The sequence below is a fragment of the Nanorana parkeri genome, unplaced genomic scaffold (assembly GCF_000935625.1).
Source record: "Nanorana parkeri isolate BGI_ZX_2015 unplaced genomic scaffold, ASM93562v1 scaffold1441, whole genome shotgun sequence".
In the NCBI taxonomy this organism is placed as follows: domain Eukaryota; kingdom Metazoa; phylum Chordata; class Amphibia; order Anura; family Dicroglossidae; genus Nanorana; species Nanorana parkeri.
Genome location: NW_017307709.1, coordinates 39,908 through 51,563, shown reverse-complemented (window position 1 = coordinate 51,563; position 11,656 = coordinate 39,908). Strand labels below are relative to the sequence as shown.

At 46.6% G+C, this 11,656-nt stretch overlaps 1 protein-coding gene across 1 annotated transcript in view; it reads right to left on the bottom strand.

Annotated features, from left to right (window-relative positions):
• Nucleotides 1–4,201: 4,201 nt before the first annotated feature.
• GPT2 (glutamic--pyruvic transaminase 2) overlaps nt 4,202–11,656 on the bottom strand; it is a 25,379-nt gene continuing 17,924 nt past the window's right edge. Inside the window, exons 5-11 of the mRNA XM_018570010.1 lie at nt 10,535–10,778; nt 8,813–8,892; nt 7,653–7,789; nt 6,497–6,671; nt 5,735–5,890; nt 5,218–5,330; nt 4,202–4,330 (exon numbers count right to left, since the gene is read on the bottom strand). Coding sequence (XP_018425512.1) covers nt 4,240–4,330; nt 5,218–5,330; nt 5,735–5,890; nt 6,497–6,671; nt 7,653–7,789; nt 8,813–8,892; nt 10,535–10,778 — 996 coding nt within the window. The 3' untranslated portion in view covers nt 4,202–4,239. The remainder of the gene's footprint in view (nt 4,331–5,217; nt 5,331–5,734; nt 5,891–6,496; nt 6,672–7,652; nt 7,790–8,812; nt 8,893–10,534; nt 10,779–11,656) is intronic.

Here is an 11,656-nt window from a genome sequence, read left to right as displayed (position 1 = left end):
CGTCATGGATCAGACCCTTCAGGGGCCACAAACTGAGCTCGGCCTGACCACAGCTTTCGCAACCACCCTGTATGCAGCTGAAGGGGTCACATAGGTGTGGTCCATGAAGAAGTCACCTGCTTTATATCACAAGGGGGTGGAGCTTACTAGGGGTAATAGGAAGGGATAGGCATATAGAGGGGTGGGGCTTATGCATCCCTTGACCTGCACAGGGGCGGGGTCTGTATTCAACACCTGCAACATGAGCAGTGTGTCTGTATTGGGGCTCATGCGAAGGTACCCCCGGTGTGTCTGTATTGGGGGTCATGCCGAGTTACCCCCCGGTGTGTGCCTGTATTGGGGCTCATTCCAAGGTACCCCCGGTGTGTCTGTATTGGGGGTCATGCCGAGTTACCCCCCGGTGTATCTGTCTTGGGGCTCATTCCAAGGTACCCCCGGTGTGTCTGTATTGGGGCTCATGCCGAGTTACCCCCCGGTGTGTCTGTATTGGGGCTCATGCCGAAATGTACCCCGGGTGTTTCTTTTTTGGGGGCTCATGCGGAGTTACCCCCGGTGTGTCTGTATTGGGGCTCATTCCAAGGTACCCCCGGTGTGTCTGTATTGGGGGTCATGTCGAGTTACCCCCCGGTGTGTGCCTGTATTGGGGCTTATGCCTGGGCTCATGCAGAGTTACCCCCCGGTGTGTCTGTATTGGGGCTCATGCCGAGTTACCCCCGGTGTGTCTGTATTGGGGCTCATGCCGAGTTACCCCCGGTGTGTCTGTATTGGGGCTCATGCCGACAGATGTTGTTTGCATGCTTTTGAAACACAGGACAGCAAACTCCCATTGACTAATGGAGCAGAACACATGACAGTTCAGGGGCCATGTTTAACCTGCGTCGTGCTGCATTTGATTGGACGCAGGAGGTCCTATTGAGGTGAATTCAAATGCAGATCAAACGCAGTTTTTTTGATTCAAACACCCATTAACATCAACCGTTATAGACATTAGAGGGTAAGCTCTTTGGGACAGATGGAGTGCGAATGCTTCATTGTGCTCCCAAAGAATGCAGCAGAGCAATGCAAAGGAAGTGCCCGTTCAGAGCAACCAATCAGAATTCATGATTGTACTGACCTGGAATCTGACTGGCTGCTGTGCTGATTTAAAGGGATAGCTCTGGATGGGGGAGGACGGGCTACATCGTCTCAGTTTCCACGCTCAGCTGTGCGACACTCCCAGAAGTGTCAAATACTGAAGAGTCTGATGGAAGCTGCTGTTCTGGAATAGATGGGAGGTAGGAGAGGAGACCCGTATGATAAATCCACATCCTATTATCTGTCAGGAACCAGGCGTGTAATAACATCAATACTAAAATAAATACTTATTTTTCCTATGCTCCTCAACTCCATCTAGTGGCCATAATACAGTATTACATGACTCCTCTGCTCCATCTAGTGGTCATAATGATGTATTACATGACTCCTCTGCTCCATCTAGTGGTCATAATGATGTATTACATGACTCCTCAGCTCCATCTAGTGGTCATAATGATGTATTACATGACTCCTCAGCTCCATCTAGTGGTCATAATGCAGTATTACATGACTCCTCAGCTCCATCTAGTGGTCATAATAATGTATTACATGACTCCTCAGCTCCATCTAGTGGTCATAATACAGTATTACATGACTCCTCGGCTCCATCTAGTGGCCATATTACAGTATTACATGACTCCTCGGCTCCATCTAGTGGCCATAATGTGGTATTACATTATACCGGTCCATTACGCCTCTCTCCTGGTCCCAGAGTCATCACGTTCTATACAGTGTATAGGACACAAGGATGCGAAGGGACATACCATTGCTGGAGTGGAGGTGGGAGAACTGTTCTTAGCAGCCTGTGACTCTGGCTAGTGTACCCAACCAGTGATGTCAGTGAGCTTGACAGAGCTGGTGCAGAGGTAGGTCCCCCCAGGGAACATGGTCCAAGAGCAATCCCAATCTCCCCCCAGACATGTGCTCCAATAGTAGTAGCACCCCAAGAAATATGCTCCACCCCCAAGCACTATTTTAAAGGGAAGTTATTGGTTTCTTGATCACATCAATTACATCTGTCATGGAATACAACCCGCATGGATTTTAGGCCTCTCTAGGGCACACAGAACTTTTTTGGGGATATTTATCATCATCTGTATAAAGAAAAAAAAAAAAAATTTTGGGGTTTCCTTCACTTACCTTTCCCTTCTCACAGATAAGTCTTCCTCTGCTGACAACGTCTTCTTCCTTCCATCTGCTACAGTCCCTCCCTCCTTCACGGTTGTGGTCCGGGTGTTTGTAAACAAAGCCAGTGTTTACACTTGTGATCGCTCTGATTGGTTCGCAGAGATCACAAGGCACAAAACCACTCAGATTGGCTGCTATGGCTTTGCATGTGATCTGGTTGTCACACACGGCGTCCACAATGTCTATGGTCCTGCAAGTACTGCATCCCCACCACCCTACAAGATTGTAGGAGTTACTGCATCCCCCGGAACACCGCCAACTACGGGATTGTAGGAGTTACTGCATCCCCCGGGACACTGCCAACTACGGGATTGTAGGAGTTACTGCATCCCCCGGGACACCTCCACTCTACAGAGATTGTAGGAGTTACTGCATCCCCCGGGACACCGCCAACTACGGGATTGTAGGAGGTACTGCATCCCCGGAACACCTCCACCCTACAGAGATTGTAGGAGGTACTGCATCCCCAGAACACCGCCAACTACGGGATTGTAGGAGTTACTGCATCCCCCGGGACACCGCCAACTACGGGATTGTAGGAGTTACTGCATCCCCGGAACACCGCCAACTACGGGATTGTAGGAGTTACTGCATCCCCGGAACACCGCCAACTACGGGATTGTAGGAGGTACTGCATCCCCCGGGACACCTCCACTCTACAGAGATTGTAGGAGTTACTGCACCCCCGGAACACCGCCAACTACGGGATTGTAGGAGTTACTGCATCCCCGGAACACCGCCAACTACGGGATTGTAGGAGTTACTGCATCCCCCGGGACACCGCCAACTACGGGATTGTAGGAGTTACTGCATCCCCCGGAACACCGCCAACTACGGGATTGTAGGAGGTACTGCATCCCCCGGAACACTGCCACCCTACTGGACTGTAGGAGGTACTGAATGCGAATGCAAAATGCTGCCCACCAGAAAAAAGCAAAAAACAAAAAACACTTTAACAAACCATTTTTGGGCTTTTTTTTATGCTGTAAACAGGAGTTGTCTTTTTATAAACATGTCACGTAGTAGGAAATTGTATCTTTATGTAACAGACATTTGTGGTCTATAAATATAAACAGACAATTTTAGGTATTTTTCTTAAAATTATAAACATATGTTCTCAAACATTTGAATGTAACAGGCACATGTACAGTAGCTAAGAATATGTAAACTTTGCTTTTGTAGAAAGAAACTTTGTTAAATGCAATAAAAAAATAAATATCACCGAGGTACCTTAATCAGTGTACCGCCAAGCAGATACGGGCCTGCAGTGCCTTTCAATGCCTCTGAAGTGCTGCCTTTGAAGGAGCCGTCAATGCAGAGCCGCTGATGAGGAGCACTAGGAGGTCTGCTATAGAGCTGCAGCTAACTTATTATTTTCAAAATCGATTAGTTAGCCGATTATTCATTTCGATTAATCGGATAAAAAAACAAAATCATTTTTTTTAAATTGCTCCAGTGATGGGACTACTAGTTTGTAGATTGTAGTCCATCACAGGAGCAAGCTTGGAGCGGTGGAAGTAAAAAAGAAAAAACAAAAAAGTGTGTTGTGCAATATAGTGAAAGGAAAAGTGTAAAATGATACAGCAATGAATGCAGAATGACACCAGCTATAGAGGAATACAGCAAATCCCAGCTGGTCGCCCGGCCGGTCTAAAACACGGCTGGTTGCCCGGCTGGTCTAAAACACGGCTGGTTGCCCGGCTGGTCTAAAACACGGCTGGTTACACGGCTGGTTGCCCGGCTGGTCTAAAACACGGCTGGTTGCCCGGCTGGTCTAAAACACGGCTGGTTGCCCGGAACGTCTTGATTTGCTTTTCCTCTAATTTCCTCCAGGATGCCCATGATATTCTAAAAGTAGAACATTCTCATTATCACACATTCATAACGTTCAGCTTATTGTATTGCGTGCACGGCCTCCCTGTCAGTCATGTCAGCTTTGCATCTGATGTCAGTCATGTCTGTGGATTGCCGACGTCTTCAGGAATACTCATCCAGGAACTGGACGTGAAACTCTTTGACTTTCTGTAGCAGCAGCTTCAGCTTCTCCATAGGAGGAAGAATCGTCATCCTAGAAACACAGAAATCCTGATTAAAGAAGGGACCAGAATCCGGACCGGTACTGTTCCAGGACAGTGAGGGGGGGACAATGGTGAAAAACTGGCCTACATTTAGCACTAAATAATGCAACATGTTTGAGGTTTGGGAAGGTTATTTACCCCGATGAAGGGGGCGCCAACATCCCTTGTAAACTTACAACTCACAGAAAATGAGCCTACATGGGATTTTAGGGAACCTTGTACATAAAACATCAGATAATGGAGGGAATTTATCAAAACTGGAGCAGATGTTCATTGCAACCAATCAGCTTCTCTCTTTCATTCTCAAATCTTAACTGAACAAGCCGAAGAGAGGAGCTGATTGGTTGCCATCAACATCTGCTCCAGTTTTGATAGATTCTCTTCAATGTGTTTTTTCTTCCGATGGGCGTCTTCCTTGCACATCGATCTCCATATTGAATCGCCCGGACACACTTAGATTTAGCAGGAGATGTGTGCTGGTAGAAATACATGGGCTGCCTCCTAATAATGCTTGCTGCCTGCTGCCATGCGTACTATAAATCCAATACATGGAGTCACCGCCTTGAAACAAGCATGCATAGCAGGACATCACCGGCTGCCTACTTATTCCAGGTCAGCAATGGACCAAAAAAGTACTCAGAATCAGGTAACTAGTATTTTTAGGGGATATGCTAGAAATAAAAGAGGCACAAAATGATTGATCTGTACAAATTACACCAAAGACAAAAAGGCAACTGCTGCCCACAGCAACCAGACCCCCCGCGTTTCCTTTACCCAGACCAGGATACAGGATGTGAGACGGATAGGTTGCTGAACGCAGATGTCTTTGATCTCCTACCGTCAGAGAAATACTATGAGTCAGGACGATCAATGTTACCTGAAGTGATGAGTTCCCTCTCTCTGGCCAAAGCCACTTCCTGGTACGACGCAGATCCCCATCTCCTCCAGTAACTGCATGCAGTAGAACATGTCCGGCTCCATCTGCAGCTCCTGTGGGTATAGAATACGAGCTTTTAGTTTGAACACATTAAACAAATGTTCTGTTTTAAGTATTTAATGGATATTTGAAACTCAATAAAATATATATTATATTAAATAAAACAAATGTTCAATAGCAATACAAAAATCCAGCACAGTCAACACATATTAGGCAGGTCACATCCTAAAGGGAAACTCTTAAGGGTTTGAGTCCATTTTATTTTAGCTGGCATAGCACCAAGCATTAGCTAAAGAGACTGCAGCAGATGAAGCTTCATTTATGGCTCCCTGCAGCAGAGGTGGTCTATAGGTTCCTGCACTTTATAACCACTGCAACCTGTTGTTTTTCAATGACAGGGACTCTTTAGAGCATCGTCACAGTCATTCCCTGCCACATGCAACAATGCTGAACTGACCTTCGCCTTCTCTGCAGCTCCAGGCGGGATGGAGATCCGGGGAAAAGCATACATAGCACCCTGCAGGGGGTTACACTGAATGCCGGGAACCCGATTAAAGAATTCCTCAGTCAGTCGGGCCTTTTGAGCGAGATTCCCAAGGACAGCTTCTTTCTCCTGGGAGGCAGGGGGGGGGGGGGGGGAAAATGAACAAGAAACCAAATTTCCCTTCTCTTTGCTGCTCTTCCTTTTAAATCCGTATCTCTTCTCATGCTGGGCAGAACTTCTGTTTTGCAGCAGACTGCCTTGTCTCAGGAATGGATACATGGTGTCTGTGTATCCGTTTGTATAGACTTGTAACCTGAGCCAGCACTACAGGAAGAGGCCCTGAGCTGAAAAGGGAAGTTCTCCCCAAGCATGAGAAGACATGAGGATTTAAAAGGAAGAGCAGCAAAGAGAAGGGAAACAACCATGGATTACAGTAAGGCGCACATTGCAGTATTGGTTTATGTTAAAAAATCTGAGGGTTTAATTTTACTTTCATTATCAATATTAAAAACCCATCACAAGAAGACCCAGTGTTCACAACGTAACAATAAAAGAACAGAAGTCCGTTGTAAGCAGAACACCTCCTGAGATTCTGATAGTGGAGCTGGATAGATCTCCAGTTATAACAGTTCTTGCAAAGGAAAATCCTCCACACCAGCAACAAACACCACCACACTTTCCAGAAGCTGAGATTAACACTGACATGCTGAATAAAGAGGACCAGTCTGAACAAACCTGGATAAACTGCTCGTAGGATTCTTCATTGGGCTGTGGCGGGTTCACTACCACGTCCATCGCTGCTTGGCCGGGCACTGGTGGGCAAAGGCGGACAGAGAGCATCTTGACTAGCTGGGTCTTTATATCAGGGTGAAGATTCAGCACCTCCATGTAACCTCCTCTGTAACCGCATCTAAGACATGGAAAAATCATGTATTGTAAAAACGCATCCATGTATAATAATAGACAAAACACAATAACAAGACAATACACACACAAGAAGCACTAAGAAACTAAAGCTACAAAAAAACCCCAAAAACAGTTGGGTACATTCTGCTGCCAACCACGCAATCCAGCCGCCGGCCGACAGCAGGATGTAAACAAAGAATTTGGTTAGCAATTAAGGCCTCATTCACACAGCGTCAAGCCGGGCCGCACAGATCCGTGCGGAGTGCACAGCCGTATCGGGCCGTTCCCGGAAGGGACAAGTTCTGCGTGTGATTGCACGCAGCAGTCTGTTCTTCCACACCCAAACTGCACATATGTGCGGGTCCGGGTATCCGCGCTGGGATGCAGACAGGATCCATCCCGTCTGCATCCGAGTACGGACACCCGCACGGATGTGCAGCTCGAGTGTGCGTACAGCCGCGTCCTCCCATACGGAAGAACAGGCTGCTGCGTGCAATCGCATGCAGCACTTGTCCCTTCCGGGAACGGCTCGATACGACCGTGCACGCCGCACGGTTCTGTACGGCCCGGTTTTACGCTGTGTGATTGAGTGCTCAATAAATGTAGTTGCTAACGAAATCTGTTAGTGTGCACCAAGCCACCGGCAGACATATGTGCTTGATTTATTTTTTCCAGTTGCAAAAAATGGGGAGTTTACTGTTTAGATGGTTTCTAGAAGCAGTACTGGCATATTCACTTATCTGGAAACACGCACGACTGGACCTCAGCTCTCCTCAAGGGTATATATTTATGTAGAAAGGGGATTATACCATGCTGTGAAGAGGAAGGAACAATAAGCCCTTCTGAATGGACCTCTAGTGGTGAAGGATATACAGAGAGGACAGCGCTCACGGGGATAGAAACAGGTCTATGTGGTGCAAAATGTGTATGTAAAACAATAGCGGCCTATTAATATTGTGTATTGTGGTTGATTCTGGACACTTACTCTCCCATGTAACCCTTGGAGGTGGAGTGGAAGGAGGCAAGCTCCACGTTATTGCTGTACTCTGGTCCCATCTCACAGAGAACTTTCTTGAAGGAATGGAAGTGGCAGCTGTCGGAGTAGATATTGTCCTGGTAGACCTGCGTGATACCAACAACACGTCTACTACTAGCTGCTCAGGGAAGCATTCATTAAACACTCTTTAAGACAGATTTCAGATATGAGCATGAGAAGTTTTGAATAGGGAATGCACCGATACTTCGGTATCGAGTACCAATATTTTTTTGGGCACTCGCCGATACCGAATACCGGAAGCCCCATTCAGGAAGCCAGGCGGCGTGTAAAAGACTCGCCGCCCGGCTTCCCGATTAGCAGGGAAGACGTCCCCATGCTTCTTGTCACTACGTAATGAGAAAGCATGGAGCCGGCTTTCCGATTGGCTGGCTCCATGCTCCCTCGTCATGAGGTGACGAGGGAGCATGAAACCGGCTTCCCAGCCAATCAGAAGGCCGGGCGCAGCGTCATTACACGGCGCCCGGGTTGCTGATTGCCCAGCTTCCTGGCCAATCAGGAAGCCGACTCCATGCTCTCTCGTCACAAGTGATGAGGGAGCATGGAGCTGGCTTCCCGATACCGGAAGTATCAGGCTAGGCATCGGAGCATTTGGGCGACTACGAGTACTCACCCAAATACTCAGCATCGATACTAGTATCGGTGCATCCCTAATTTTGAACTGTAACTTCTGATAGAGTGAATAGATTGGCTATCCACTTCCCCATCACCAATAGATCATTACTTTGAAAACCTATAATGTCTCTCCATAACATAAGGGAGATGTGTTCTGTAGTTTGGTGGGGAAAGCTCGGGCCGGGCTGACAACTCTGCTTCGGCTTCCTGGCAGCAGAGGCAGAGCTCACTGGATTTCTGGCGGGTCAACAGATATTTCTCTGTCCTTGTAGCATAGTTATTTATTTGCATGTATGGCAGAGTTATACTGATTTTGTTTAATTATGCCTAGACATACCCTTCAAACATTCATTTCATGTAAACCATAGAAAGTTCAGACCAATATTTATTTTTCGGAACATTTTGATGCAAAAGGTTTGTGAAATAAAGAAACTTTGTCCTTTGACGCTGCTGCGACAAAGATGATTCTGCGTTACCTCATCTGCCAATAGGAAAAGGCCTTCTTCCCAAGCAAAGTGAATGACTTCCTCTATGCAGTGTTTGCTCTGGACCTGCCCTGGAAATAAAAAAGGGAAAATACTGACACTGTGGTACTGACCCGAATCTGCTCCAACAACATGCACACAGTACACATTGTTCTGCCAATCTTATTTGTGGGGATCACAATAAAAGTGTCTGTACTACATAAACGCAACAAAGGCTGGTATCTTACGTCTTCACAGCAGACAATTGCTCGTGCACTTTGGGGAAGCACGACGGGGAGCGAGGCCTTTTTTTTTTTAATAATGATAAATATCACCAACCTACAGAAAGCATTCATCAGTATCTGGGTTTCTCGGATCCGCTATGCGCTCCCCAGAGTGAGTTTGGCCTTATAACATACTATTACCTTTGGCTGTGTCGGCTTGGATGGACTCTGATGCTGCATCTGTCCTCCTCCTTCACCCGTATAGTGCCTACTTTGATTTCTGCTACTCTTTCCTTCATGGTTTCCCACCATTCCTCTTCCTTCTTCTGTGGTTTGAGTCTCTGATAGGACCCTTTGAAGCTAATTTCTATGTAGTATGTGCTTACAAGTGGAGGCAGCATGTAGTCTGCTGAGCATTTGCCTTTCTATACTAATCCCCTGGGGGAGACACACACACTCTCTCTCTCTCCAATACCAACTGCTGTACCCCACGGAGCTCATTTCTTTGTTTCTTTTTCCTCGGACACAAAGCCACCTCTTATGGCTTGCACAAGCTCCCCATGCATCGGGGTTTCAATGATATGTCTGATTCTGGTTTATATGGTTATGCTTTGTGTATGTTCTTTGGAAATTAATTACTGAAAAAAGTGTGTCTGTGTTAACACATTTCCTGGTACATTTTGATGTTTCTGGTGTAAACTGGAACCCCTCTGGTATTGCTACCACTCAAGTGAAGCACAATTAAAAAAAAGGTGCACTAAACCTTCCCTAAGTAAATGTATCAATATGTACACTATTTCTGCTTTAAAGCCCAACTTCGAGCACTTTTTGGGCCCCCAGGGCAGGCTACAAATAAAAAGCAGCTCAGGTTGCTACTCTTCAATCTGAATAGGCTTTGTAGTACTCTTTTGCCACGAGAGGTCCTCTGGGTTAAATGGTGCTCAATGTCATTCAACCCAGAAGACGGAGGATATACTATGAATGAAAGGGCATCATGGGCCCCCTCCCTAAGGAAGCATCAGCTCCACGGCACACGTCATTCAAGCACTTTTTGGCCCCCCAGGGCAGGCTACAAATAAAAAGCAGCTCAGTTTGCTATACTTCGATCTGAAGAGGCTTCACGGTACTCCTCTTTTGCCACAAGAGGTCGTCTGGGTTAAATGGTGCTCAACGCAATTCAGCCCAGAAGACGGAGGATATACTATGAATGAATGGGAATCACGGCCCCTCTCCCTATGGGGGCATCACCACGGCACCCGTCATTCATAGTGTATTGAAGCAGAGAGCAGCGTTGATTTCCTAATTTTAGCTCGGCCCTCTGCATAGGAACCCCGGGGCAAGAATCAGACCCAGTGCGTCACCAGACTGGAAACATCTAAAAAAAGTCAAAAAATAATAAAGAAAAGCATATAGCATGGGTGGCCTCCAGGGGTCTGAGCCCCGTAGTTGGGGGGCTTCATAGTAGACATCATTTATAGCCTGGTTACATGTGGCCGGCTGCTGAGCTCACCTGTCGGGTTGCCTGGATTAATGATACACAGCACTTTGGGGTTGCAGTACTCTCTAGCCTGGTACAAAGCTCTCCTCAGTTCTTGGACATCCAAAGCCCAGCAGTTATCCTCATCCAGGTAGTAATTTACCTGAGCTGCGTCAAGCTCGGATATGGCTGCCGAGTAGAGCGGATACTGCGGGATGGGAATCATGACTCCGGTGCGGGACTTCCCCTCCCCTGACACGAGGATCTTCAAGATGCTCTGAAGGTAGAAAAAAACAAGGCCAAGCTAAATGTAGAGATCAAACCAATGGTGCGCTCCCGTTAGGTAAAGGGTCTCAGGGACAGAGCTCAGCCATGGAGTGGAAGTAAACGGTGTCATGGTATCCAGACTTTGTCACAGGCTACACTGCTCACCAAATCTCGAGTCTTCACAAGGACTGGGCACCGTCCTTTCAGCCCACTTTAACCAGTTGACATCCGCGGTGTTAAACCCCCTTCCCATCCAGGCCATTTTTCAGTGTTCAGCGCTGCGGTACTTTGACTGACATTTATTCCGTCATGCAGCGCTGTACTGAAATGAATTTTATACCATTTTTTGGGGACAGATAGAGCTTTCTTTTGGTGGTATTTATTCACCACTGGGGGTTTTATTTTTTTACTATATTAAGGAAAAATTACAGAAATTTTTTAAAAAAACAAACAGTTTCCCCTATATTAAATGATAAAACATTTATTATTACCCAATTTTTTGGTAAAATATAAAAGACGGGGTCACGTCAGGTAAAAAGACACCAAACATGTCAAGCCTTAAAATTGTGTGCGCGCGCGAAACCTCAGAAAACGATAATACCCAAAATTGGCCATAGGCGACGCTTTAAAAGCTGTTACCGCTCACCAGTTTAGTGTTATCAGTGATTGATGGCCCTAAAATGATTGCTCTCACTGCGACGTTCGCGGCGATATGTAACATGTGTAGCGCAATTGTAATTTGTGCGCGCTGGGGCACCGGACGCGTATTTACGTTTATAGGCGCGTAAACGTGGGGGTGGGGGAGTTAAACATTTTGGGGGCTTTTTTTATATGTGACTTTTATTTTATTTAACTTTTTTATATGTTACTTTTATTTTTTTTATTTAT